This window comes from Fusarium keratoplasticum, chromosome 3 (assembly GCF_025433545.1).
Source record: "Fusarium keratoplasticum isolate Fu6.1 chromosome 3, whole genome shotgun sequence".
Taxonomy (NCBI): Eukaryota; Fungi; Ascomycota; class Sordariomycetes; order Hypocreales; family Nectriaceae; genus Fusarium; species Fusarium keratoplasticum.
Genome location: NC_070531.1, coordinates 3,303,254 through 3,330,824, shown reverse-complemented (window position 1 = coordinate 3,330,824; position 27,571 = coordinate 3,303,254). Strand labels below are relative to the sequence as shown.

Genomic DNA, 27,571 nt, shown 5'->3' with positions numbered 1-27,571 from the left:
CTAGAACCCAAACGCCAAGTAATACCAGCGCCTGACCCGCAAAGTAATATCCTTCAATGTCCTTACTCTTCATGCCGTCGAGGCTTAGAAGATGCTGTTCACAATGTTTCCTCCGATAGTCGCACCAGCACCAAAGATAGCGGCGTTACCCAGCTTCTTACCAAACTTCTTGCCGTACTGTCCCATCTTGTTCTCTCCCTCCTGTCCTTGCTGCTGGCCCGAAGATCCCTCGGCCACAGCCATGGGCGGTACGTGCGAGTTGTAAGGGTTCTGCTGGGCGGGCGGGCCGTGAGACGGCGCAGGGTATCCGTACTGAGGCTGCTGAGGAATGGCAGCCTTCTTGGTCTCTTGCTCGACCAGGACGTAGTTGCGCGGGAAAATACCCTCCTGGCCGGTGCGCTCGTTGCGGCCCATCCACCAGTCCTGGTTCATGTACTCGTAAACGGCGATCTGGTCATCCTTCTCGAACGAGAGGTCGCGGCCGTCAGAGGCAGCATAGCGGTACAGGGCGCGGGCCTGAGCGACGGTGGGCTTGACGTTGCGCGCGGGGACGCCGGGAGGAGGCGTCTGCTCGTATGCGGGTGGCGCGGGAGAGGGTGCCTTGTTGACCTTGAGGTCCTCAAAGGCCTTGGTCGGGGGCTCGTGGGAGGGAGTGGGAGTTGCGGCCTTGGCGGCAGCGTTGTTGTTGGAGGCGCCGGTCGCGGTGCGGAGAGGGCCAGAGAGCGAGGACTCGGGAGGGAGAGCGGTGTTGATGGTCTCATAGACCGAGTCATCAATCACGCCTTTTTCGAGGAGGTTCTCGAGTTCCTGGACGGTGTTAGATGATCGCATAGAACGGCCGTACGTTATTTCAGAGGAGATAGCGAGTATGGCCGATGGGGAGTGAGGCTATTCACATTCTTGATGTTCCGAAGCGACCGGTTCACCTCGATGATGGTCTGGCGATCAGCGGCCATGGCTGCAGACGGAGTTGCGCTGGGGCAAAATGGATATATCGCTGGATAATGTGAACAAAGACACAGATATCAGTCGCAGCGATGAATGATTGCTTCACGGAAAGCGAAAGTGGTGACAGGATGTCAAGGCCAGTTAGATGAGAGAAGAGAGTTTCATGACCTGTTCAAAGTCCGAAGAGCACCAACAAGAGAGAACGGACCAGACCCCTACAAAATAAAGCGGGCGGATTGAGGCGGTGCTGCCCCTCGCCGAGACGGGGAGACTTGGCATGCCGGCTTCCCGACCCAATCACGGGGTTGGGCCACTCGTAAACGCCGCGAGGCTCTATGATGCGGTGTAACCGAGTCGGTATTTCATTCCGATGTACGCGTATCTTCTAATTAACTTGCGGATTTGTTTGTATGAAGTCATCAGTGAATGGAAAAGAGGCCTAGGTGATGCTTAGTTGTGAAACACGTTCAATTCCTAAATGGTTACAACCAACAGTGAGGAAGATGCGGGAAACAACATCGCCTAATATGGATCCCTCTTTATCCAGCAAGTCGGAGTATTTTATTCACACTCAATAGTGGATTATAAGTAAGCAACTGCAAAAACGTCAAGTCTGCCACATCCAATGCCATTTGAGAGGAGAGCTATCTCGAAAGCAAGTGAACTTTTTGAATTAGGTACATTAAAGCAATGATGAAAAGACTACCCGTGTCCTGCTTAGCTCCCCGAAACCTATCCCATCCTACTTCAGTGGTTGATTCTCCTTCTGGTTGTCAGCCGATGAGCTCTCAGAGACAGTGTTGAAAATCTTCTTGGACTGAGTCGCCTGCAGAACCGGATTGTTCTGCGGATTTGCGTTGGTGTTGATCTCAAAGCCAATGAATGAGATAGCGGGGTGGTTGCGGAGGGAGTACCACACGTCCAAGGTGACAATGATGATGAAAATCATAGACAATGATGGGAATACTGACTTGATCTCAACCCTGCGAACATTGTAGGGGCGGTTGACCAGAAGCCAATGCTTCATCTGGTCGAAAGTTGCAGCGTTAGCATCTCGAAGGTGGACGTGAAGGACCACATTGACTGGAGTTCGAAACAGTGGGACAACTGGCCCTGGAGTCCATGTCTTATGAGCCATATTCGGAGCCAGCATGATAGGCATCCGAGTCGCTCCTGAATTCTGGAGGAAGTAGGGCATTGCGTTGAGCTTGGGAATTCCACCAGGCCTGATCAGATGCAAAGTAGCCATGCGATTGTAGAGTTGAGCGGTGGACAGAATATGCCGGCTATCAATGGCATGCTGGAGTTGCTGGACAAGGATGCCGGTGAAACTTTCTGGGCCAGTTTGGGTATTCTTATCAAACGCTGATGCTGCGATTAGCTCCTTGCGATGTCCAATGCCACCCCCAGCGGCAGCGCAGCAGTCTAATAGAATAAGGACATCCGCAGGGGATGGGTCGATGATCTGGGTTCGAACTTCCTGGAAGTCGACCCACTGAGGTGGACGGCCTGGGACATCGGATGGGGTGAGAAGCAAGCGATGGGTACCGTCAGCTGCGTTGGGGTCTCGGTCGCCGTGACCAATGTAGTAGACAATGGCCAAGTCGTCTTCTTTGAGTCCATGAAGCATCCGACGAAGGTTAAATGAGAATGTGCCATTTAGGTCTGGGTCTTGATTCTTGAGCGACAAAGATTCGACAGTGTAGCCATAGGACCGCTCAAAGACCTCATGAATCCGTCTGGCTTGGTTGCCAATCTGAAGGCCATCCACCCAGGTCTCATCCACCTCCCAATGGACAGCAAGAACTCTCATCTTGTCGTAGAGCTTGTTTCGAGATGTGTCGCCATAGTAGTTGTGGCAGGCGTCAGTCATGGCGGACTGGAATTCGGCAATGGTCATAGGTGTTGGACGCCAGGCGTCGCGAGGGTGGGTGGGCGAGAACTCCATGGTCGTGATGGGATGGGATGGGATGGGATGGGATGGGATGGGATAGAAAGACAAAGAAATAAAGTTTTATGTCTGTGTGTTTGTGTTTGTGTTTGTGCAGATCGACCCAAAGATCTGAGGTGTGATGAGGAGGATGAAGGAAGAGAATTCAAGTCTGAGATCGGGAGCGAGGAGCTTTACTTATAGCCATCCGAGACTATGATTCACGATATCTAGGGATTGACCCTTTAAGGCTGTGATTCAGAATCTTGAGGATCTGAAGCTGTGCACGAACCTGCGTTGTTATTGTTGTTTATGAAACAAGGTTGGCGGAGGGGGGGCGCAGTGATCATGTACGATGCATCGTTAAAACTTGTTGCATATGAATAGGCCGCCCATTATAGAACATTTCTACTAGCTCCCTATGGGGCCTTACATCTATCTCTCAGGTCCTGCCTTCTCGGCCAATGCAGTATGTCCCAGTGCCTTGCGCATCGTATGCATGCCCTTGATACTGAACTCAGCCATCATGCATCTTACAAATACATGAAATGACAGATTCCATACTCTCTCTGTCCTGTTACGAGTTGCTCGCCCCCCCCTCTTTTGTCCAGTTGGCATTGTCTAAGTTGGCCATTGTGTTCAAAGTTGTTGCGCCAATCAAAGTTTGGCAATTCGCCGAGATGTTGTATTCTACAGTAGCTGCCTAGCCGACTTGTTCCTCGCCGTACTCCTCCTGCTGACTCAATCTAACAACTACAACCCAAGGGAGCAGTTCCGTATCGCTCTTAATGTGGCGCTTCTTTTGATGATCGAGGGTAGGAGGAAGAGGGTGCTGGCCCCTATGCTCGGCGGCGGCGGCAGCCGGCTCGTAAGGCTGTTGGTCGGCTTGGAAGCTATCGAACGGGCTAGGAATTGAACGTGTTTCACAACCAGCCAGGCATCACCAAAGTTTCTTCTTCCTTCACTAATGACCTTATGCACACAAATAAGTTAATTAGAAGACACGCGTACATGGGAATGAGATATCGGCTCGGTCACACCGCATCATAGAGCCTTCAGCTGCCTGTGGGTACGTAAGGAAAATGACCTGAACACAGGAAGTGGACAAAGTTCACTTTGAGAGCAAGGGCAACAGAAAAGTAGTGGTAACTACACATTTTGAGTCAAATAGACATCGCTATCGTTAATATTTAATGCCATTTTCCATCCATTCCAGCTCATTCTCCCAGAGTACTCGCTTATTGCACAAACTGGCTGCTCTCAACAGTGTACAGGTCAACGTACTCATCCACAGGAGTAGACTCGAGCTTCTTGGCATCCAGGTTGAGCTCGACGAGCTCCTTGACCCTGGCCTCGGGGTAGTGGGGGCCGAGGTGGCGCTTGTACTTCTCGAGGATGACGGGCTTGGCCTCCTCGCGGCGGAGACGGTGGCCCAGGGGAGCCTCGACGGCGACCTCCTCCAGAACGGTGCCGTCGTTAAGCTCGACGGTGAGGGCGTTGGAGATGGTTCGCAGGTTGGGGTCATGGTAATCCTTGGTGTACTGGGGGTCCTCGACACACTTGATCTTCTGGCGGAGGGACTCGACCAGGGGAGAGGTGGCGGCCTCACCACCGTCAACGTAGTCGGTAGCCTCAAGGCGGCCGAAGACGAGCATGGTGGCGCACATGTACTGGATGCAGTGGTCACGGTCGGCAAAGTTGTCCATGGGCTTGAACTGCTTGTCAATGATGCGGATGCAAGCCTCGTGGGTTCGGCAGGTGATGGCCTTGATGTCGGCAGCAGACTTGCCCTGAGCCTTGAGGATGTGGTGGATCTTCTCAGAGGCCTCGACGGCGGTCTGGGAGTGGAACTCGGCTGGAGTATGTTAGTCTTGGCTCACTCATCTGTCGATTGGGGGTACATACCAGGATAGGAGACCTTGAAGAGGACATTCTCCATGACATAGCTGCCATAGGGACGCTGGAACTCGAACTTGTTGCCCTTGAAGAGGACATCGTAGAAGCCCCAGACGGGAGCGGACAGGACGGTGGGAACACCCTGCTCACCCTTCATGACCTTGAGGGCGAGGTTGACGGCACGCTGGCAAGCATCACCGGCAGCCCACGACTTTCGGGACATGGTGTTGGGGGAGTGGCGGTAGGTTCGCAGACTCTGACCATCAACCCAGGCCTGAGTGACAGCGTCGGCAATCTGCTTCTCGCTGAGGCCGAGCATCTTGGAGACGACGGCGGTGGAGGCGACCTTGACGAGGACGACGTGGTCCAGGCCAACCTTGTTGTAAGAGTTGAGGAGAGCCAGGCAGCCCTGGATCTCGTGGGCCTTGATCATGCCCTCAAGGACATCCTTGACGGTGAAGATCTTGCCGCCAGCGAGGTTACCACCAGCCTTGTTGGTGCGGTTCACCCAGTCGGCGACGGCGAGGATGGCACCGAGGTTGTCCGAGGGGTGACCCCACTCGGCGGCGAGCCAGCAGTCGTTGAAGTCGAGCCATCGGATCATGGCGCCGATGTTGAAGGCGGCGTTGACGGGGTCAAGCTGGAAGGGGGTGCCGGGCACCTTGGGGCCGTTGGGGACGACGGTGCCGGGGACGATGGGGCCGAGGAGCTTGGAGCACTCCTTGAACCTCAGGCCCTCGAGACCGCAGCCGAGGGTGTCGAGGAGGATCCATCGAGCAGTGTCGAACTGAATTGGGCGTGTGTCAGTATTGTATTTCAGTGAGAGTGAGCTTGGTGTGTGTGCGTGTGTGTTGAGGCCAAGGCGGGGTATGGCGGGGTTGCAAAATCATCACAAGCTCAAAAGGTAGAAACTCACGGCAAGCTCAGAGTCAATGGTCTTGTTGGCGACATAGTCGGCAATGTCCTTGATCTCAGGATCGTATTCACGGGGAGCGGCGGCCATGTTGGGAGCTCCGGAGGATCTGGCAACGGATGTTGAGAAGGCGCTGTACGAGGCGGGAGTCGACGAGCGAGCGGCACCGAATGCCGAGCGGGCCACGAGAGGGGCGGCGACGCGAAGGCCCCGGGACTGGAAGCGCAGCTGCTTGGTGGCCGTCCGGAGACTCCGACTAACGGCAGACATGCTGGAGATGTGAAAGCTGCTTTCGCTTTTTTGATTGATACTTCCTCTTCGCGATTAAACGGAGAAGGAAGGTCAATTGAGGTGGCCGGTGAGAGAAGAGAGAAGAGAAGAGAGGGGGTATCACGGCGAGCAGAGAAGAAACAACCTCAGGGCTAATAACACCTGGAGCTTCACGTTTCTTTGGAGCTTGGTATTTGTTCGTATTTATTACGCTCGGCTGTAGGGGCCTTGGTTTGCCGTGGGTTACCGCGAAGCTACCCTCGGCTAGCCGCCGGCCTGACGACGGCCAAGCTGGAGATTTTGATATTGGCACTGTACATGATGCCTTATACAAGGGGATGTGCACAGTGCAGACCGTGCACCAACATGTGTTCCCCAAGACAACAGTCGAGAAATGTTAACGTCTCATCGCAGACCCAGGTGTTTTTGGCGAGGGGAACACACAACCGACCAATCACGGCCCCTCCCTTGCTCATTCTGCCTTCAATTGGGTTTCGTAGCTGAGCTTCCCTTTACCGACGACGTGCCGCGCCCCAGGAACCTGGGAACGCTCTCCAATGGTTGGAGAATCCCTGGCACGCCAGATTTGAATGCCGAGGAAGTCAGGATTCGTTATCTATTGGTTCTTTTTCTTGTTCTCATGAGAGCGAGATCGGAGATTGAGGCTGGGGAGATTGAGTGCTGTTTTTGTTCTGTCTGAGGTGAAAGTTTTGGGACAAGACGGCGCGGGGAAAATGAGGATCAACGGTTCTTTCAATAGCAATGGATTGGGCTTGATACTCTTCAATTGAACAAATCTTCCCTGATTAACACTCGGAATATGTATCAATTGAACTTCTGCAACACCAGTTTGACTGGAATAATCTCTCCATCACCGCCAATTCATCCATCACATCGCTGGACCCCATCTCCTTACCCCAGGTTCCCCTCCTCATGATGGAGCCGCCCTCACAGCTGCTCTCCAGCCTGTCAGAGCGCCCACAAAAATCCGGGGTCCGCTCCTCCGCCCCCCGAGGTCCTCGCTTCGGTTCCCCCGCGCCCGACTCACTTTCTCTCTTTGCTTCTCGGACGATGCGAGCGGACATACGACGGATGAACCGAACGCTGCTCCGACCGAGGATAACTCCTATCGTGGCTTGCCGGTAAGCGGAGGGTATCAATGGTAAAAGTCTTTGAGATTGTTCGGCTTAAAGACAAGACATGACTTTTTGTAAGGCGTCAATGACGAGGTGGACGTCTGCAGCCCAGCCAGAACGATAGCGACTTTTTTTTAAGCAGCAGGCTAAGAAGATCTGAGCTCTTGGGAATAACACTGCAGCATTATTACCGCCGTCTTTGGGGGTAAATAATCCAGTCCAATCGAACCTGTGCCAGGATAGGTCTCACAAGGCAAGCAACCCCGTTTAGCTTCGGTCGATCTCCGCGGGTTCCTCGATCAGGATCAGAAACACCAACGGGTATCTCACTGGACGCTGTAGCACACTGCAACGGCTGACTCGGCGCTGCTGCAGGAAGTTGAACAGCCTGTTCAATTCCTGATTTACCGGCCCGCTCCTGAGACAGCATAAAGAGGCCGTGGCCTCCTACGTCAGGTCAAGACTTGCAGATGAGAGATGATTCGCGCAAGCAAGCAAGTGACGAGGAGTTGCAATTCATCAGACGAGAGGGGCATTATGAGGATGCGTGGCGCGTAACACAGCATTGCTTCTTTTCCATATAATTCCATCGATCTGTCACTGTGGCGAGTTGGACTTGATTCAAGGCTCGATGGGCTTGATCAAGAGCCTGGAATAGGACGTCGAGATCGTTGATTGTTAGTGGGAGATCGTGGAAAGAGAGAGGATGGCGTTCTGCTGTAGGGTAGACTGCCGGGTATCTCTTGTGTGGCTGTATAGCCACCTCAACTGCAGGGGAGCTTGAAAGGCCCAGTTGCCTTCATCGACGTTGCAGAATGAAACATGGCTACAGTACGTGTTTTTCCACATTCGGTTACATACTGTACCGTTGTTCATCCCGGGTATTTGGGTTTGTGTACCTGAAAAGCAAACACCACCGATGCGATCACAAACCATAGCATCACCAGATCGTAGCGGATCCTCTCTAGTGCGACCAACGGGCCCGTATCTCTGGTAAAAATCGACAGTTGCAAACTAGCCCAAGAAAATGCCCGACGGATGTGCTGCGCGGGATTATCCTCCTGCACGTGTTGTTGCAGACGGTTGAGGAATGCAGATCAAGGCAGTTGCACCAATGCAGGCGGGCAAGGGGTTGCCTTGTGACGGGTTGAGCCAACAGGACGGGAACCCGGTACAGCACATAGGCACGCACGCATGACGACTCTGCAAGTCCTGGTTGGAGACGACTCATAGTATAGCCACACTCTTAAGATGCGGACGGCTTTGTAAGTCGAGACATGAGCAGCCACGATGCACATGAGGAGTTGGGAAGGTATTTGCGACGAGGTTGTATAAAACCCTTTACATTTGATCCCGTGGCGTTGGCCATGTCTTGCGGGGATGATGGATCGAGGTGCTTTGGTGTGTCTGTAGGTGTGCTGTGTGACTGACTTGACAACAGCCGTGTGCTATCTAACGAAGGTGTGCGGAACGTGCTCCGAGAAAAAAGAAAGGAGGAAAACCTTGTGTGGTGTGTTGCAGCAGGGTTGGGAAACCAACCGAGTTGAGACATGCATCCCAGCTGGTACCGGTACAAAGTAGAGCTGAGAAATAGAACGGGCGAGAGTGGAGTTTTTCAAGGCATTGTCAAGCTGCAAAGAGACAGCATGATGCAGAGACAAGAGGCGTGCAGGGCTCGGTGAGGGAGAAATGTGTGGCCTGAATAGAAGGCTTGTCGGGATCATGAGTGTCACACTTGGGAGCTGTAACTGGAATTCAGAAAAGTCTCGATTGTCAAGATGGCGCTGAAACACGGTCAAACGACAAAAGCTGCGCAGACATCAACTTGGCAACGGCATCTTCCGAAAGTATATTTGCTTCTTTTTCCTCTTCTGAGGCGGCGCCGCCTCTTGTCATTTCTGGGACGCCCGTGTGTGTGTGTGTGTCACGGACGGGAGCGAGCGAAAAAAGGTGCCGTCAGCTGGTCAGAGAGTCGGGTCTCCCTCGATCGCAGGGAACGCACGTTGCCAACGGATATCGGAGACTAAACACACAGGCCCCCCCGTCAGACCATGGACAGGGGTGTATGTGTTCGTCTAGAGCGGGCCAGACCCAAGGCTGTCAAAGTTTGGGAGTAGCCGATGGCCGCGTGCCAGCACCCTACGTGCAGATCAGAAGAACAACCTACATGACGGGGGATATCTCGAGACTAGCAGACAGTGGATTAGTGTACCTGCTCAGTAGCCTCGATAAAAGTGACTGAATCGGCTCGATAGAAAGCTCATTCAGGGGATCCTGTGGCGGAGCTAGGTCGTTTAAAGGGTGCAACTCTGATGTCATTGATCGTCGGTAAACCTGCTGGACCCTGATTCCTCCTTTAGCGGCGGGGAGGAGGAGTGAAGCTCCCTCTTGACGACAAAGCCTCACGAAGCCAAAGGGAGCAGCTCCGGCGCCACGGTGACGGTGCCCGCTTTCTGAAAGTCAATGGCTTTTGTCTCGGGCGAGGGAGAAAAAACGGATCTCGTCACCCCGTCCGTCGATGGTCATGTCGATACCCGAGGTGCTGCATCGCATCTCATCGTCTTTTTCCTTGGTGCAACGCAACGCAAGATCGACTTCGCTGAGGAGAAAAAGAGTGAGGCAAAGTGAGGCGAGAAGAGATGTGTAGAATGTGATACAGAAAGGATGATTCTAGATTGCGAGGCGGAGAGAAACATGGGTTCGAACACCATTCGAGGCTGGCCGGTCAAAGAGATCAATCAGTAAGATTCTGGCCTCCATCTTCTGTCTGTCAATTGCTTCACTTTCCATCCATCTCAGCTGCAATCATCCCCTGCAGAAGCCCAAAAAGAGAAGCGCCGAGACTCATCGGGGACGCCTCGACCCCCTGCAAAATAGAACGGCGCCTCGTCCCGTGCTGCGCTCGCACTCAGGTTGACAGGGTCCTTGGTCAAAATTGGGTTGCAGTCGCAACAGTCACTTTTTAGACCACCACACGTTTTTTTCTTACTCTGAAGGGTCCTTGCTGCTTAGGCGAATCCGCATGAACCTTACCCCTGTAGGCTAAACCTCCCGCGGCTGGTCCGATCTAGAGGTTCGTTGTAGGGTCGTGGGAATCGCTCAGAAATCAGCAGAGGCAAAAAAAGACAGGAACGAAGAAAAAAAAAAAAAAAAAAAAGAGACGACAACATGGCGTGCGCCCGTCGTTCCCCGGCTGGGCCGATCAGGGTCCTTTCCTCCTCCTGAATTTCTCTTTCTCTTTTCTTTTTCATTTTCTCCTGATTGTCACTGTTTAATTCCTGTTCTGTTTGTTCCATCTCGCCTCGTCTTGTCGCCAGTGAATAAGTGCCCGTGAAAAGAAAACAACCAACGGTTGGCATCGCCCCCTCCGTTTTTCCCAAGGCGTCATCACTTGCTTGTCTACGGGCAACAAGTTCCGGGTTTCTAGACCTGCTCGCCATCTATCGCCCAAGGACGTCCCGTCTCTCTTCTCTCTCCTGCCTGCAGGTTCCCCCTGCAACATAGCTCCCTCTAGAACATCATCATCGTCATCCATCATTGTCAACATCGTCATCGCCTCCAAGATCTCTTCTCGTTTATTGCACATCCTCGTCTGCTTCGCCAACCATCTCGCCCGCTATCCCTACAGAAACAGTAGCCTCAAAACCACAACAGGCCCCGAGAGCCCTGCCTGTCTCAGCCTCAATATCCCCTCTCCTCCTGAGCTGTTGACACAAGTCCTCTGTCTCGGCCCCGTTGATGCCATCATCATATCCACTCTTCGAGAGGCGCCAAAGAGTCCACTCGCCTTGGCGCTAGAGATCCATACTGAGCCGGCAGACAGGCAAGACGTCTGGGGACGCTGCAAGCGCATCATACACGCACACCCTGCCCTGCCCCGTGGCGATCTACCGATAACCCGCATCCATCGACGACGTTGTTGTCTCGTTTCGCCTTCAGCCAGGAACCGTTGGAGCCACTAATGTAGCGAGATCCAGAGACGCAAGGATCCATGACCCGTTTGACATCTACACACCGGTCTACTCTCGAGTCGAGTTCTAGCTCACCTACAAGTTTACCGGTTGCCTCTCTACATACCTTGACACAACCACTTCACTTGGACGTTCCCCTGACCCAGCCTCCTCTGGCCCTGACCCACTGCCTGTCCATCTGATATCCAACCATCCTCAAGTATAAGCCCTCATTCAACTCCCACCGCACAAAGCCTCCCCCTCAACATCTGCTGTAGCAGCCTCAACCAAGTGCCGCCCACCACCACCACCACCTCGAGACCCGACTGAGCAGCCAGTGGCCCGAGTCTCACCATCCCAGTACATCAAGCCCAAACATCCTGGCACACAGAGGTCCAGACCCTTCCCGCACAGCCCGCCTAGTGGGAGATCTCATATCTTACCTTCCCCTCCCGAGATCTGTCTGTTCATCGGATCCGAAAAAAAAAAGAGGACCGCTATACCATTTTCACCATCGCTCCGTTTCTCAACTCTCCCTTCACCGCAAATCTCGCCAACATGGCAGGGAGTAAACTTCTCGTCTACCTCCTTCGCCGCGACCTCAGAGCCACCGACAACCCCATCCTCCACCACCTGGCAACCGCTGACCATGGCTTCACTCACCTTCTCCCCGTCTACGTCCTGCCGCCCCACCAGATCGAGGTCTCTGGCTTCCTCACCGAGAACCAGAAGTCCCCCTACCCCCAGGCCCTAAGTCAGGTTGGCCGCTTCTGGAGATGTGGTCCGCACCGAGCAAAGTTCACCGCAGAGTCAGTCTGGGATCTAAAGGACAGCCTGGAGGATCTGGGCAGCGGGCTGGTGTTGCGTATTGGCAGCTTCTCCGACGTTGTGAGACAACTGATCCAAGCTCTGAACGACAACCACCACTCTGTTGATGCCGTCTGGATGACCGAAGATGTGTCATCCGAAGAAGTCGATGATCAGGATGCTGTTTCTGCTGTGTGCTCTGAAAAGAGCGTTGGCTTCAAGTTGTGGCGGGATGACAAGTATTTTATCGATGAGTGAGTTGCCCCAACCCTTGTCTCACCCACAGGACACCATTGATGATCTGCTAACACGAAAAAAGTCGTGACACGGGCCTGAGCAACCCAAAGGAACTCCCAGATGTCTTCACCTCATACCGCAAGACCCAAGAACCCCTTCGTGAGCGCCCTCGCCAGTCCCTCCCCCGCCCCCAGGCCGGATCCCTACCTCCTCTCCCTCCTTGGACCCCGCCCCAGGATGCTCCTTTCCAAGTGCCGGACACCTACGAAGAGTTTGAGCGTCGACTCCTACAGCCCATCGACTACATGCTCGAAAACCCCCCCGTCCTGCCCCAGGACGCCAAGTCTGCGCACCCCTTTGACGGCGGTGAAAGCTTTGCTTGGGAACGCGTTCGACACCTCGTCAAGACTGGTGGCATGTGCACGTATCAAGAGACTAGGAACGGGCTTCTTGGAGTCGATTACAGTACCAAGCTCTCAGGGTACCTGGCTCTGGGTTGCATCTCGGCTCGTTCCATCCACGAGGAGCTGATGAAGCTTGAGGATGGCACGGATCAGGCCTATGTCCGGTCTAGAGGCTTTGGCAGAGGCGAGAACGAGGGCACCAAGGCTGTACGATTCGAGTTGCTGTGGCGAGACTACATGCGGTTGTGCACCAGGAAGTTTGGCGCCCAGCTCTTTAGAGTCTCAGGCTTCAAGGGGGCTACGGGTCAGTACGAGAAGAAGTGGAAGACGGCTGACAAGAAGACGGCTGCTATTGATCAGGATCCTTCTCCTGAGGAGGTCGGAAGAATCATTAACAGATTCCTCGAAGGCACAACCGGCATGGGCCTGATCGACGCCTCACAGCGAGAGCTCTACCACACGGGTTACACCTCCAACCGAGCCCGACAGAACGTTGCTAGCTTCTTCTCCAAGCACCTCGGCATCGACTGGCGCTACGGAGCAGAGTGGTACGAGATGATGCTCGTTGACTACGACGTGTCTTCCAACTGGGCCAACTGGCAGTACGTGGCTGGTGTGGGCAACGACCCTCGTGGCGACGCTCGCATCTTCAACCCCGTCAAGCAAGCCTTTGACTACGACAGCAACGGAGCCTACGTGCGAACCTGGGTGCCAGAGGTCAAGTACATTGAGAAGCTGGAAAATGTTTTTCAAGTCTGGACCACGGATGAGGAGGAACTGCTCAAGTACGGCATCGTCGACGACATCATGGTCACGCAGCCCGTCAAGAAGATTGATTTCCAGGTCGACCGCAAGCCCCGAGGCCCACGGAGACCCTACCGCTGGAGACGAGGACCCGGACGCGGTGGTCGTCGCGGCGGTGGTGGAGGTCCTTCGAACGGATCGGGGGACTACTCTGACATGGGTAGACAAAACGGGGGACCTCCCTCTCCCGAGAGCGATCGACAGTTTTACAACGGCGAAGCATCCTACATCCAGAGTAACCAACACCCTCGCGGTGGCTGGGCTCCCGGGGGAAACCAAGCCATGTCATGGCGAGGCAATTCAAACGGGTATGGCAACCCCAACGGCGGACGAGGAGGTCACGGCATGTCGAACTTCCGCGGCGGCAACGACGGCTTCCAGCGAGGATTCGCCACCAACAGCATGCAGTACAACAACGGGCCTCCCCCACGGTACATGCCCGCACCATCCTACCCTCACGGGTTTCCCCCTCATGCCTACCACCACCAACTCCCTCCCCACCTGGGACCTCACGTCTAGCAGCCCGAGGCTCAGCTACTACTACCCTTATGGCGGGTATATCCATTCGCATGGAACTATGAACATGAAGCGTGGTACCCACTAGGATGGTGATATCACAAGGACGACGAAGTGTGTTGAGGGTCAGAAACGATATTGTGTGTTCAAGGGGATCTTTGCTTTTTTTCTTGATGGAGCTGGAATATCGAGTGCAGCTATATACACGCACCTGCTGCCAACTTGGACAGAGGGGGAACAAAAAAGTTGACCACTCGTAACAGGACAGTCGAATCTGTTCATTATATGAATTTCTAAGAAGCATGCGAGTAAAATATTGAGGCTTCCCAGTAGCCTTTTTGAGAAGGGCGAGCTGGGGTGTGTGTACTTGGCTTTAAATTGATTGATTCTTGGTGATAAACTCCATGCTTGGTTCAAACTGGAGGTTTCTACTGTTTTTACATGATTAGTTTGTTTTTCTCAAGGGATGTGAGCTCGATGTACTAGGTAGGGGGGCATGTGCAAAGGTAGTTTTGGCGCAACTCATGCTCGACATCCTCTTCTCCAAGCTGCCCAGGTAGAAGAACGGAATGGGCACAAGTCGATCGGATAGTCACAATTGAAGCTTCTGATGGATCAATCCTTCTCGCTTCCGAAATGCTTTGGATCCGGACTCTCTGGATCCGTGATTGCGCTGTATCAACCTCACAAGCGAGTGAGGGTTCACAACGAATTTCGCCCATGCGAAGCATCGCCCCCCATTCTCCGAATTCCAATTCGTCACAGCACAGCACCGCCAAGACTGCCTCACAGGATAACCCGTAATTCCCAGTCCCCCGCCTTGCGAAACAATTGAGTTCCTCCATCAGATTGAGGCATCGCAAGACGCCTTGTCAGAGCCTGTCTGCCTTTTATGATTCTAAGCATGGTGTATAAGACAAGGCCAAGGCTGCCATTGGGATCGTGAGTCATTAAGAGAGAGCGCATCTGTACTCTTCCACGGGAAGGTATCCAAATCCCTCACGCTCCCTTTCGGTGCCCTGGAAGGTACCTCGGTCTAATTCTGTATAGTGCAGTGATGCGCTGCAATGAAATCCTCCCGACTCATGTCTCCACCGTCTACACGGGCTTTGTCCACCTCTATCTCTGCCACTTCTTCATTGTACTGTTCCAACTGTGCTATCTTTTGCGTTACAAACTCCCCCACTTCCTCCTGGTCGACTTTCCATCGTAGACTTTTCCACTTATCGACACCTATATGTTGTCGTAGTTGTGTGAAGGGGAAACTATAGGTGCCGTTGAAACCGCATGAAAGAAGTATGTGAAACCACATGACCCCGGAGTCCTCAGACCACTTGACGAGTTCAGAAACCTGCTTCTTCTCGTGACCCGCTCGTTTTGATTCTTCTTCCTCCAGAACACGCTTGTAGATCTCTAGGTATTTGAAATACCGGGCGGCCACGTCGGGGGGCTAATGGTCGTCGCAATCCCACTCCATGTTGATGGGGCGGTCCTAAAGCAGCCACCAGGGCGCCGATGCGAACAGCTGCGCCGGCCAAACGTATGACCATTCAAGATCCACAACCCCGACGACCGCGAGATCGTCTTCGCTTTTGAGAATTAAGTTGGCTAGGCCAAAGTCGTCGCAAATGAGCTTGAACGGGCCACGGTCATACCCACCGTTCACTATGTAAGGCGCTAGAGATTTTAAAACCTTGAAAGAAGTGTATCTCATTTCGGCATTATATGGCCCTGTTACTGAATTGGACCATCGGAGGCTTCCAGTCTTAGCCGAGGACGTACTGGAAATACTCGGTGGTAGTTGGGAACCCTTCAGCTCGGTCACCTAGGTTGCTTGATCAGCTAAGGGGACATTCCTCAGAGAAGAGGCGAAGGAATAGAGACGAGGCTTCACATACCAAAAGTATCTACTCCTCCATTTTAAGTAATATCATGCACCTTCCAAGTCAAGGGGCATATCGGAGCCGGGAAACTCGTCTTTGGCGTCGGTAGGCTGCCGATCTGGTCAAAGTCGAGCTCAAAAAGCTAAAGCTGAAAACCAGCCATCTACCTGAACAAGAACTCGACATCCCCTTCGCAAATGTCCTCCCGCATCAGCCGGGTGGTGGCCGCCGTTTTAGCATCTCTGAGAAAGTAGTTAGCGCTCACACCTTAGGTGAGCTCCATCAATATAAATAGCTTAGGCCAAGTAGGTTATCGGCGGCGAAACCCCAGGAGTAAATCGCAGGAACTGGGATCTTGGTATGTTGAGGCGGCTGGCTATAGAGGTGATGATGCAAGGTGAATATGACTCGGTTGAAGTATTGTGAGTAGTTTGTCCTACAAGCCTAACATCCTGGCGGCCTTTGGACCGTCTTCTTGTCGATGGAAGATATGAATGAGCTACCTCGGAGCCCGATGATCGACCACCACATGCTCGAAATTCGACGCAACGTGGGACCTGTTTGGGGTTGCCGCTAAACAGTGTTAAATAAGTATGGCAGCAACGTGAGAATAAATGACACGAATCGGCTTAAAACAACGGATCAGAGATGTGCCCTTGGGGCCACCTGGGGATGGGCATGCTTCAAGTGTGTTTACACCGCCGCAGCCAGGCCCCAAGTATAGATTAGCGGATGTGCGCTACAACTTAGGTAGTGGATAACCCTCTAATAAACCCAGAAGCGCGGGCAGTCCGGCTGCCTCGACCTTCTCTGTGGCTCCGCGTTGCTGGCTCAGCTGTCAACTAGCGGATGCTGTCTTCTAGATTCAACACACCACATAAAAGATCATGAGCATCTAGATTCGTGACACTCGTCGGCGGTTGTTCCTGTTCCTCCCAAAGCCAAAGTTGAAGCCATTCCCATTCCCATTCCCATTTCCGTTGGTGTTTCCGTTGCCATTTGTGTTTCCATTTCCGTTGTTGCCGGCACTGTTACCGCTCACTCGCTCACACAGCTCGCCAGCAACATTTCCACAGCGGAATGGCAACAGACAGCATCCGTCAGGGTCGACAAACTGCTCCAGCCCGTTGGCGCCGACACCGACGGACTCGCAGTCGGGGCCATCGGGGAAGCCACACCTGTGTCCAGCATTAGCGAAGCCGACAAGAAGTCGCATCTATCTTACCCATTCTGCGCCAGAGATGTGGCGGCAAAGACAGAGATGACGATGGGGAGAAACTTCATGTTGGTAATTTTAGGAATCCGGCCGGCGGAGATTGAAAAGAAGGGCAATTTTCAAGAGAAGTGAAGGTGTCGGTGTTGATGAAGACAAAGTCTCAGCCATGGAAGAAAACCTTGGTATTTATACTACCGACTTCCGTTATGCCTCCTGACTCGTCTCGGATTTCCAACATCTTGGCAAATGTCCTGAAGGCGGCCCTGTTTCGCTACATCCAACTTATGTAACAAATCTGTTGTGAAACGACACGTAAACAAGCTAATCTTCTTCGCTTTCTCTCCGCTTGAACCAACTCCCTTTGCTCTGACGCTTCAGCTGCTCTCGGGACTTGATCCCCAGCTCTCTCACACCCTCGTCGCCGCAATTCGCCCACCTGTCCAATAGCTCCCTGGCCTCGACAATGATGTCCTTGTCCTTTGGATCGTCGGCCTTGGTGAGGAGGTATTCCGCAAGTTCAAAGCACATATAGTCTGCCGGCTCAGCTTCCTCGCCTGAAGTGACGTCGTATCCGGTCTCCTCGGCCAACTTCAGCGCGAAGCGAACAAATTCCTTCCTGTTGGGCCAATTGTTGATGTCGTTCTTCAAACGCGTAAAGTCGTTGTGATACGGTCGTCGACGCGAAGCGAATGTCTCTGTCATCTGGTGGAGCTTCGAGATGAATTCGGTTTCTTCTTCAGGTGACCCTCCAGGGAAGGGGACGGGAAGGATGGCAATGTTCATCAGGGTCGAGTTGGGCAGCAGGACAGGCTTCTTGCCTTCGCTCTTCTCGTTGCGCTGGCGGACGCGGACCTCCTCCGTCTTTAGAATGATTCGTTCAATAAGAGGGTAGCAGTTCTCGCGCCAGCTGGTCCAAGATTCACGGTTCCGGAACCGGTCCTCACAGAGCCTCAGAACGAGTCTCTCAATCAAGTCATCCTCGCCCTTTTGGAGAAGAATCTCCACAGCATCGAGCAAAAAGTCCTCTAGAGTGTGGATAGTGATCCCTTTGCCATCCTCAAGCTTTGACTGGGTCTCGTGGCTGGGCTTCTGCAGCGCGAGAACGGAGCTCCAAAGTCCAAACTTGAACGCATCCACACCCTGATCGTTGAACTGCGCGAGCCAATGCTTGCCAGGCTTGGAGTTTACGAGGTCGCGGTTCTTCTTGATTAACTTTGTGATGGTTTTAATTGCTGGTGTCGGGTTGATGTTGGTAAACACCACGGAGCGAATCATGTCAAAAACGGAGAGTGGCATGTAGGCCATAAGCTGGGTAAAGATCGAGGCGAGCATCGTGATGTTGACTGGCATCTTGGGGAGCTCCTCGCCCTCGCCGAGATGGAATTTGTTCTTTGCCAGGAAGAGCTTCATCCAGCGAGCGTTGTTGATCGCCGACTGCTCCAGTGCCGTCATGATGAGCTGTGCAAGCCGTGTCTTGTCGTCTTCATTGAGCTTGGCAGAGTTGGCTTGCTCGACTAGAAGCGCCAGCAGAGGGGTTTCCTCACTAACAGCAGGCAAGGCAGCGCCATCCTCTTCGGCAGCAGCCCAGTCCTCTTCTCTCATAGAGCGTCGTTCGTTGAGGTCCGCGACAACAGGCACAATGTACTTTTCGAGGGCGTCGAGAATGTGAGAACGTAGCTCTGGAGGGCAGGTTGGTTCTTTTATGGCGCTGATCAGACTGCTAGTGATGGTGATGCGGATGTCAATATGTCGTGCCTCGGCGAGCAGACCGATCAGAATGTCGCAAGACGACGAGGCGTTGATGAAGAGGTTGTTCTGCAGAATTTGAGCAAGCATCTTGACTGTGGTGACCTTGATCCAAGGAGTCTGAGGCTTCTTGGCCTCCCCTTCAGCCTCCTTGGACTGGTCCGTCTCTTCTTTCTTGTCCCAGATCTCGTTCTGTTGCTGCAGTCTCTCCGTCATGGCGCCGCCCATGTTTTGCAGGATCTCCTTTGCTGCCTTGGCCGGAAGAGACGAAAGAAAGGCCACACTGAGGAGCTGCCGATGCCATGCAGAACTCTCAGCAGCGCCCTCATCGTGAAGGACAAGATCTCGGATGAACGGGGAAGCCAAAGCTGGCTGGTCAGAGTTGGCAATGCTCTCGATAACTGAAACAATGTCTCCCATGTGCACGCGCATCGCCTCCGACCCCAGGCGGGCCCGCATCTGGTCCAGGAGAAACCTCGCGAGGTATGCCAGCTGCGTAGGAGAGATGGCCGTATATGCCAGCTTCTTATAGGCAAAGAGGCCTGAGGCTTCAAACTTGCGAGAGCGCCCGATGAGGGCTGAAGAGTGAGGTGCATCACGGAGGGCATCGGATGTCGGATTGCGAACGATGGCCTCTGCCTCAATGAGAGTATCCATGGTCGGCTTCCAAACCGTCTCAACCATGACCGTCTCGCACTTTGCGAACTCAGCCGCCGTGCACTTTTTGAGTTTCTTCAAGAAACCTTTCACGTTGTCGAATCTCTTGTCTGCCACGACTCTCAAGAGGCCGATCACGTTATCCCAGTCCCGGCGCTGGAAGCCGGGTTCTCCAACTGCCTTGGTTGCCGTCTCTAGGAGGTTGATGAGGATCCTGTTTGCGCGCACGATATCTTCCTTCACCACTGAAGACGTGAATGACATAGCGGCTTCTGGGGTTTTTATGGGTTCCGCTGGCATGGCAGCCAAGAGAGCTGCTATTTCTTTTGTTTTAAACACCTTTGGGCCATACAACTCCTTGCACGCCAGAGTGTCCTTGGTAAAACGGCGTGCCCACAGAACAGTATCTCCCAACGTCTCAGTGTCAGCGGCGGCGACGCATAGATTCAGCGCCGACATGGCCCAGAAGGCCCGAAGTCCTGGCTCCCGAGCCTGCTGAGAGTTCACCCTCCGCTCCTGGACAAGCGTGCGAGCACGTTCAAGCCAGCCCTCGTGCTCATTCTCGGTCTTTGACGTGCGGATGAACAGTGCTCTGGCAACCTCGACGTCTGCAAAGGTGCTAATATCAGGCCTCTGACGCTGCGCAATGACCAAGTGGTCGGGTCCGGGGCTCAAAAAGTCGCTGCTTGGGTGGGCCTTGTCCAGTCTCTCAAACAGCTGCATTGCCTTCTTGGAGTCAATACCCAAGAACAAAGCGGCGGGCCAAAGGCCTTTTTCGGTAGTCAATGTCTTCAGTCGAGCAAGACCAGACTCTGACTCATCGTCGATATCGGTCTTGTTGTATCCTTTGGCATGGAGGAAGAGTAGGCGGAGGAGCTCATATCTCGCCTCTTTATCGAGCTTCCTAGCGATGCTCATGACATTGCGGAGCGACTCTACGCCATTTCGTCGCTGGTATGTGGGAGATAGCTCAATCAGCTGTATCAAGTCGCTCTTGAACCGTTCCTTGACGTCGCTGTCCTCGGGCGCCTCGTACCACCGGTTGATTGTGTACTGAAAGGGCCCGCCAACGTGGAAGAGGCTGAACTGATCCGATATAACCTTCTTGTGCTTCTGAACGCACCGCACCACGAGATGCAGATACTTCTGTCGCGTTTCGTGGTCGAATCTCCTCTTGAGCAGGCGTTTGAGCAGCGGCATGACCAACTCGTCAACAAAGTCATCAGGGACTCGGATATCTCCCTCCTTGGCGAGGAGGGTGTTCAAAATTTCCTCACTAAAGGCCATATTCCCGCAAAACAGTCTCCTCTGCGACAAGAAGGTCAATTCCTTGCCACGAGAAAAGATGTCTTGGAGGAACTTCTTCTCATGTTGCTCGCGGTGTCCAAGGGACAGTCTCTTCTGCTGCTGCGATGTCCATTCGACATGTCGTTTATTCTCCCACTCCTCCACCACGTCCATGGTACACGCCGGCACAATGTTCTGATAGAACTCCCTCAGCGGACGATCATCCTCGCCCCCATTGCACAGAAGTTCCACAAGCTCACCGAGGGCCTTGCGTCTTTCAGGTCTTGCCTTCTCAGCCGACCCAGTACGTCCCAGCGCCTTGCACATTGTACGCACGTCGTTGACGCTGAACTCGGCCATCAACTGGGCGAGCCCAGCAGCTCCGCCCACTGCATCCCATGTCGGCTGGAAGCGGTCTCCACGACGGAGGGCCTTAGTGAATTGGCGGATAGCGATCTGGCGTTTACTTGCGCTGTCTGTCTGTCGTAGCTCGCCTACAATCGCACTACTGTCGGGACGAGGCATGTTTGCTGTTGATGGTGATGGTGATGAGTCGAAGTGTTGGTTGCCTAGTGCCTGTCAGCCGAGTTCTTCAAGCGACCACGTCAGCACAGCCTCACCGCTATCCTCATTCTGATGCCGTGCATCTCAGACGAAGGATGAATCCCATCTAAGTAATCGCCGAACAGCTATTAACCGGGATCTGAAGTGACCTGCTGCATTTGGCTCTTCCATCTCTTGTGTTGGTTATGTTTGCGGTATTGCGGGGCTACGGCCAAGCACCCCTGGGCGTGGCCATTCTCCGTTTGCTTCAACGCCAAATAGCTCAACACTAAATAGCTTGCATGAGGCCCAAGATCAGACGAAAGGGCACGTAATTTCTGAAATGGCAGGATGATATTGCCAAGAATCAATTGCTGATTCCATTGAGATCCCATCTGTTTGCAGAGTTGGCGCACGCGACGGTCATTGAACTGGGCTGTTGTGACATTGAGTCAACGATCTCTGGTTTCTAACGCATCCCTAAATCTAAAATGTTCATAGACTTACGATACTATTTCTTATTTTTATCTCTTATCTAGCTCATAATTGGGCTATAAGGTGAATACTCTTTATTGACTTAACTGAGCGCAACCGTCCTGGTGTCTCAAGTTTTTGTCCGTCCGCGTGGAGCGTAGAACCCTGGAACTTACCCATGCACCTTGATAAGAAATGGATCTCAGTGCGTATCGATCATCAATCAGCATCACTTTCGTATCCAATTGACACCCACGGGTACTCCTTGGCATGACAAGCCAGCAAGTGTCATCAAAAGGGTCTCGCAGACCCAGGTTCATACAGGTTTCATCATAGCTAATCGTACAATCCATAAGCCTTAAGCTTAGGCACCAAACTTCTTGTCCTTGTCCGAGACAAAGAACTCCTTGCCCGTCGTCTCCTTGTACTTGTCGCGGATAAAGTCCGAGATGGCCTCGTCCTTGGCCTGCTCGGCGGCGCTCTCGTTGCTCTGGTCGCCCTGTCCGAGGAACTTTTCCTGCACGTAGTCGACGGCTGGAAGCACATTAGCACTGATTCACCATCGAGCGTTTGTGAGGGAGTTACCCTTGTCGAGGCCATCCTCGTTCTTCTCGCCCTGGGCACCGCCGCCGGCCATGCCGTTGAGCTTGTCCATGAAACCGCCGCCGCTGCCGGACTCTTGGTTCTGGTTCTGGTTCTGGTCGGCGTTGTTGCTTCCGCCTCCGGTGACCTTGTTGAGCAAATCCATGATGATGATTGAAGAGGTGAACGGTTGAATTGATGTATTTCAGTAAGGAGAATCTTGGAGATGAATGTACAGGTTTCAGGTATGATGACGAGAGAAGATAAGAACCTCACAGGACGTCCCCCACGACATCCTTATATAGCTGCGCAACACATCGTCACACACGGCAGGAGGCCGCACAAGGCGGGGTCGATCAAGGACCGAATTCTTGATCGCGGGTGGGAAAGATCCACTGACGCAATGAGACAAGGGTGCACTTAAGGTTGTGAGACCAAGGATGGAGACACGGGAGACATGGGGGACTTGGAAGATGAGAGCTGAAAGATGCGCACCAGTGACGTTGACGTCGTCGGCGATTGGCTGCCCACTTCAGCTCACAGGTGGGATAAGGTGCGGCGCCCAGCGCTCGCGTGCCCCTCCATGAACCGGGCCAGCAGCACCGAAATGCAAGTTTAGCGAGGCCGTGATTCTCTGTCAAAGGGTTCGAAGAAGAGAAGGGGCGGAGTGTCTTTTGACGAGGCCGTGATTCAGAATTTTAGTGAGGCCGTGATTCACCAAGTCAAAAGGGTTGCATGAAGCCAGGGGCGGGGTATTTTCTGGCGGGGCCGTGATTCACTCTGTCAATGGAAGCGGGGGGGTTTGGTTTCTGAGGCCGTGATTCACAGCCACGGCGGGACAACCTCAGATTTCTCTCAGATTATGTGGGTCTTTCCTAAATTTCCTAATTCATCTCGCGAGAATACAGTGTCAATGCACGCGCCACGGTACAAGGTCCTGTGCAAGTCCGAAACACCAAATTTGGGTATCACGGCGCATTGGGGGAGATGGGCGAAATGTGGTAAAGAATGTGGAGGGACACAATAAGCACAGCCAACTTGGAATGGAAAAGAGTGAATTGACTATGCACAATGAACAGGTGAAAGCAGCAAGTGTGCGAATCTAGCTTTCTATTAGGGGTCATTATAGCTATTCACATGAATTCGATCCTTTTGTAAGCCCTTTTCATTACCGGTTCCTTCATCCCTCGTAACCTCGTAGCCATCATCCCTCATAGCCATTGTCCTTCGTAGCCATCATCCTTCGTCAAGTCCATCCAGTCATGTCGAGTCCACCTTACATGTAAGGGGTGTACATGCCATCGGCGTCGATCACAGCCTGGCATCGGGTAGGCATGCTCTCAATCAGAGTCATCAGGTGAGACTCCTCCATCCAGTTCCAGGTCTCGATAGCTTCAACAACTGCGCTGCGACTTCGGAGGTGGGGAACCAGGCGGTCTTCTTCGATCTTTGTCTTGATCATGTCCCAGGCGACGGCCATGAGGTCGAGGTCGGGGGAGGCGGGAGGCAGCTGGAGAACCTCCATGTTCTTGTTCTGGAGTTCGGTGCGGATGGCGGTGTCGGAGTGCGCAATGAGGCGGTGTTCCATGCAGTACTTGGCAGTGTCTGGCTGCTGCTGGATCCAGTAGCTCACGGTGGGGAGAACCCGTTCGGAGTGGTTCTTGGCGTCAACGGTGCCCCAGCTTGGGTCCCAAAAGACGCTGGGACCCTTGCCCTTGAGGCCGGAGAAGGTGGCCCAGAAGGTGTTGCCGTTCTGGAGATGAGCATCGTCGTCAATGATACAGCCCGGGTCGCGTTCCTCGTGGATGGTGCGGGTGACATGGATTCGAGCGTGAGGTCCAGTCATGATGCGAGTCTCGCCAGACCAGACGACGGCCTTCCACTGCTCGACAGTCCAGTCGACGTGGTCTTGGGCCCAGTCAAATCGAGCCTGGCGGAATTCTTCGATGATGGTGGGTCGAATGAGGGCGGGATATCGCTCGTACCCGACTTCGCGCAGCGCGTTTCGGATAATGGCTGGCTTGCATTTCCATCCAAGGGAAGTAGCAAGTCTGTTGTACTCCATGCGGCGAGCGTCTCTGGAAGACAGGGTGAAAGCAAGGACGATGAGGAGTTGGGGATGGTTAAGGACGGGGAGTTGGCCCCTGACGGTATTGCCCTTGGGTACGGAGCACGCCTCGGTGATCAGGATTGCGTACTGCGCCTGACGGGGGGTAAAGTTGAAAAAGATGGCAATGCGGGTGTAGTTCCATCCAGCTGAGCGGAAGAGAAGGCACTTTCTCTTCTGCTCTGAAGTGATGGGCTCGCTGGGTGCCATCAGGTTGTTGTAGGTGCGGAGCTTGGCCGCCATAGAGTTCAGCTGGCAGTTCTCACGGCGATGCTGCTTGAGGACCTGCTGAGAGGTCGTGGGGCAGTTGAGGACATCAGTAGTGAGTCGCGCATTGTGTCTCTCACGCTGGGCCTGGCGGAAAGGATCGATGGTGAGCTCGTTGGAACGGTACTGCAGCTGAGCAATGGCAATGCCGATGAGATCCGGGGCCAGAGGAGCGTTGATGGTGACGGGAGGATTGTAAGCCATCTTGACGCAATTGGTTGGAATTGTTCAATGAAACGAAGTTGAACAATGAAGTTGGTGGTTTGGTGTTTGCGTTCTTGAGATGGAAGACAAGTACTTGCACCGAGATGGATGTGGTGGGGAGCTTTTGTCTTGGAGGTCCCTGGTGGAGCCAAGGTCAATTCGGTACCTGAGTGGGGACCTGGAGGGGTGCGTTCCGGTGATGGCATGGGCGTGGCTCAAGCGAGAGGGCTTCAGGGCTGTGGCTTGGCCGGCTGAGTCAACGCGACAAGGTATGACGCATACAGGGACCGCAACAACCGCTCACCTCGAAAAAAGTTCAAGTATCGCGACAAGACGCCCTTTGGACAGAGTCTTGGTTCGCCATCATTGCCTTTTATCCACGACAGACATAGAATAGTCATCGCAATGGCCAAGGCTAACGAGGATATCCTTCGGCGTCCCCTGTACCGTAAGAAATAACCCCTCACCCCGCCATTGTTGCCCCTCAGATCGCTAACTGGGATCGCCAGTCTATGACCTGCCGCCAGAGGTCCTGGACACGTTGACGCTCAAGTCCGATGCCGACACTGAAGCCATCGTCGAATCCTCGATCTCGTCCCCTTCCAAGAGCCCCTCCGCATCCGACAGCAGCCTCGTTGGCTCCCAGGCTTGTTCTCTCTGCGGTCTCACATTCACCACGGTGATCGACCAGCGAGGGCATCTCAAGTCTGACCTGCACCACTACAACCTCAAGCAGAAGCTGCGAGGGCAGAAGCCAGTGTCAGAGGTCGAGTTTGAGAAGCTGATTGGGGACTTGGATGAGTCGCTGTCGGGCTCAGATTCGGACGAGTCGGACGAGGAAGAGGAGGACAAGCAAGAGTCGACACTTACAACACTCCTAAAGAAGCAGGCGAGGTTAGCGGATAGGCGAGAGGAAACCAATGGAGATGAAGAGGAAGATGATACCGCTGGCAGGAAAGGTCGTGGCAAGCCACCCCTGATCTGGTTCAGTTCCCCTGTGCTCCCAGAGAAGACCTACTTTGGCATGTACCGTGCCATCCTCACAGGCGAAGAACAAAGGAACCAGGACCTAGTCGAGGTCCTCAAGAAGAAGCAGGTCGAGCCAATCTCGATACCCAAGATGCCCAAGGACGGTTCGATACCCGAGATTGCGTACAAGGGTCCGCACATCTTCCTCTGTATGATCGGAGGCGGTCACTTTGCAGCCATGGTTGTGTCTCTTGCTCCGCGACCAAACAAGAACGGCACAACCATGAACCGGGAGGCGACGGTGCTAGCTCACAAGACGTTCCATCGGTACACGACACGACGAAAGCAGGGTGGCTCGCAGTCAGCCAACGACAATGCCAAGGGCGCGGCGCACTCAGCTGGTTCAAGTCTGCGACGGTACAACGAGCAGGCCTTGGTGGAGGATGTGCGGAATCTGCTTCAGGACTGGAAGGCCTTGCTTGACACGTCAGAACTGCTCTTCATCCGGGCGACGGGTGTGACAAACCGAAGAACTCTTTTCGGTCCATACGAGGGCCAGGTGTTGAAGCACAACGATACACGACTGCGAGGTTTCCCTTTCAGCACGCGACGAGCGACACAGAATGAGCTGATGAGATCGTTCATCGAGCTGACCCGACTAAAAGTCCGTGAGATTGACCCTGCTGAGGTTAAGAAGGAGCCCGAGTCTAGTGGGACTCCGACAAAGACGCAGTCGAAGCCCTCCAAGCCCAAGTTGTCAGAGGAGGAAGAGACGGCCTTGCTACATACCTCTCAGCTTCAGGCTTTCACACGGAGATCAAAAGTCCCTGCCCTCCTCTCGTACCTCAAGAACAACAACCTCTCTCCCGACTTTGAGTTCCAGCCCGTTGAGCAAAACCACCACGCCCCACGGCCACTCCATCTTGCCGCGGCCCAGAACGCTGCACCGCTCGTGCTGGGACTCCTGGTGCGAGGTGGCGCTGACCCAACGATCAAGAATGACGAAGGCAAGACTCCATTTGAACTCGCCGGCGAGCGGGCAACCCGTGATGCTTTCCGTGTGGCGCGCTCAGAGCTTGGGGAGGCCAAGTGGTCCTGGGATTCAGCCAAGGTACCGCCTGCGATGACGAAAGCCGAAGCCGACAAGCGTGACGAGCGAGAGAAGAAGGAAGCGGATACAAAGGAGACAGAGCGACGGCGCGCGGAGGAGGAGAGGCTGCGAAGCGAAGGACCCAAGGTGCCTGAGGGCCGGAAGCAAAAGGGAAACACACTCTCAGCGGGATTAACAAAGACGCCTCAAGAGAAGAGAGAGGCTGAATCAAGAGGGTTGACACCGGAGATGAGGATGAGGTTGGAGAGGGAGAGAAGAGCGAGGGCAGCAGAGGAAAGGATACGGAGGATGCAAGGTGGGAGTTGAACAGGCTAGAGAGGAGATCAGTAGCATTCTTCTAGGCAGGATAGAACAACATCTTCCTGAACCAGCTTCTTTTGATCAGTCCCCGATTGAGTTGCACTTGGTAGTTAGTTTATTGTCGCAAGCTTATTCACCACCCCAGGTGAAGCGTAATGAATAAGCCCAATTAGGCAAGGGAGCATCAACAACAACTCAGAATGGATATCGCCCGTATACCTCACAGCCTTCCTAGCTAGGTAGGTAGGTAAGCTAGGAAGTGCATGAAGCCATGAATCCTCCAAGTTTGCGAGAGACAGAGACTTTCTCAGCCCAAGGACTGAAGCGGCCTTTCTCTCTCTATGACTGCTCTGCCTGCCTCAATGCCCATCTGCAACACCACCAACACGGTCAGAATGCCCTTTTCAATTATTT

At 53.7% G+C, this 27,571-nt stretch overlaps 8 protein-coding genes across 8 annotated transcripts; 2 read left to right on the top strand and 6 right to left on the bottom strand.

The window, feature by feature from the left end:
- Nucleotides 1-84: 84 nt before the first annotated feature.
- NCS57_00435800 (SH3 domain-containing protein) lies at nucleotides 85-956 on the bottom strand (the record flags this gene model as incomplete). The annotated part of the gene is made up of 2 exons (XM_053054319.1): nucleotides 85-807; nucleotides 897-956. 2 exons carry the CDS (start codon nucleotides 954-956, stop codon nucleotides 85-87), a joined length of 783 nt encoding a protein of 260 aa, XP_052916479.1.
- Nucleotides 957-1,690: 734 nt separating this feature from the next.
- On the bottom strand, nucleotides 1,691-2,896 carry NCS57_00435700 (uncharacterized protein; the record flags this gene model as incomplete). Its single annotated transcript, XM_053054318.1, has 1 exon — nucleotides 1,691-2,896. The coding sequence occupies one exon, from the start codon at nucleotides 2,894-2,896 to the stop codon at nucleotides 1,691-1,693; it is 1,206 nt and encodes a 401-aa protein (XP_052916478.1).
- Nucleotides 2,897-3,581: 685 nt separating this feature from the next.
- Nucleotides 3,582-5,957, bottom strand: NCS57_00435600 (2-methylcitrate dehydratase, mitochondrial; the record flags this gene model as incomplete). Its single annotated transcript, XM_053054317.1, has 4 exons — nucleotides 3,582-3,783; nucleotides 4,163-4,733; nucleotides 4,784-5,561; nucleotides 5,691-5,957. 4 exons carry the CDS (start codon nucleotides 5,955-5,957, stop codon nucleotides 3,582-3,584), a joined length of 1,818 nt encoding a protein of 605 aa, XP_052916477.1.
- A 5,644-nt stretch (nucleotides 5,958-11,601) lies between these two features.
- Nucleotides 11,602-13,814, top strand: NCS57_00435500 (Cryptochrome DASH; the record flags this gene model as incomplete). Its single annotated transcript, XM_053054316.1, has 2 exons — nucleotides 11,602-12,104; nucleotides 12,170-13,814. The coding sequence occupies 2 exons, from the start codon at nucleotides 11,602-11,604 to the stop codon at nucleotides 13,812-13,814; spliced, it is 2,148 nt and encodes a 715-aa protein (XP_052916476.1).
- A 2,775-nt stretch (nucleotides 13,815-16,589) lies between these two features.
- NCS57_00435400 (uncharacterized protein) lies at nucleotides 16,590-16,978 on the bottom strand (the record flags this gene model as incomplete). The annotated part of the gene is made up of 2 exons (XM_053054315.1): nucleotides 16,590-16,872; nucleotides 16,920-16,978. 2 exons carry the CDS (start codon nucleotides 16,976-16,978, stop codon nucleotides 16,590-16,592), a joined length of 342 nt encoding a protein of 113 aa, XP_052916475.1.
- A 253-nt stretch (nucleotides 16,979-17,231) lies between these two features.
- NCS57_00435300 (uncharacterized protein) lies at nucleotides 17,232-21,125 on the bottom strand (the record flags this gene model as incomplete). The annotated part of the gene is made up of 1 exon (XM_053054314.1): nucleotides 17,232-21,125. One exon carries the CDS (start codon nucleotides 21,123-21,125, stop codon nucleotides 17,232-17,234), a length of 3,894 nt encoding a protein of 1,297 aa, XP_052916474.1.
- An 856-nt stretch (nucleotides 21,126-21,981) lies between these two features.
- On the bottom strand, nucleotides 21,982-22,365 carry NCS57_00435200 (uncharacterized protein; the record flags this gene model as incomplete). Its single annotated transcript, XM_053054313.1, has 2 exons — nucleotides 21,982-22,151; nucleotides 22,203-22,365. The coding sequence occupies 2 exons, from the start codon at nucleotides 22,363-22,365 to the stop codon at nucleotides 21,982-21,984; spliced, it is 333 nt and encodes a 110-aa protein (XP_052916473.1).
- A 2,739-nt stretch (nucleotides 22,366-25,104) lies between these two features.
- On the top strand, nucleotides 25,105-27,163 carry NCS57_00435100 (uncharacterized protein; the record flags this gene model as incomplete). Its single annotated transcript, XM_053054312.1, has 2 exons — nucleotides 25,105-25,225; nucleotides 25,287-27,163. The coding sequence occupies exons 1-2, from the start codon at nucleotides 25,183-25,185 to the stop codon at nucleotides 27,161-27,163; spliced, it is 1,920 nt and encodes a 639-aa protein (XP_052916472.1). The 5' UTR covers nucleotides 25,105-25,182.
- Nucleotides 27,164-27,571: the final 408 nt, after the last annotated feature.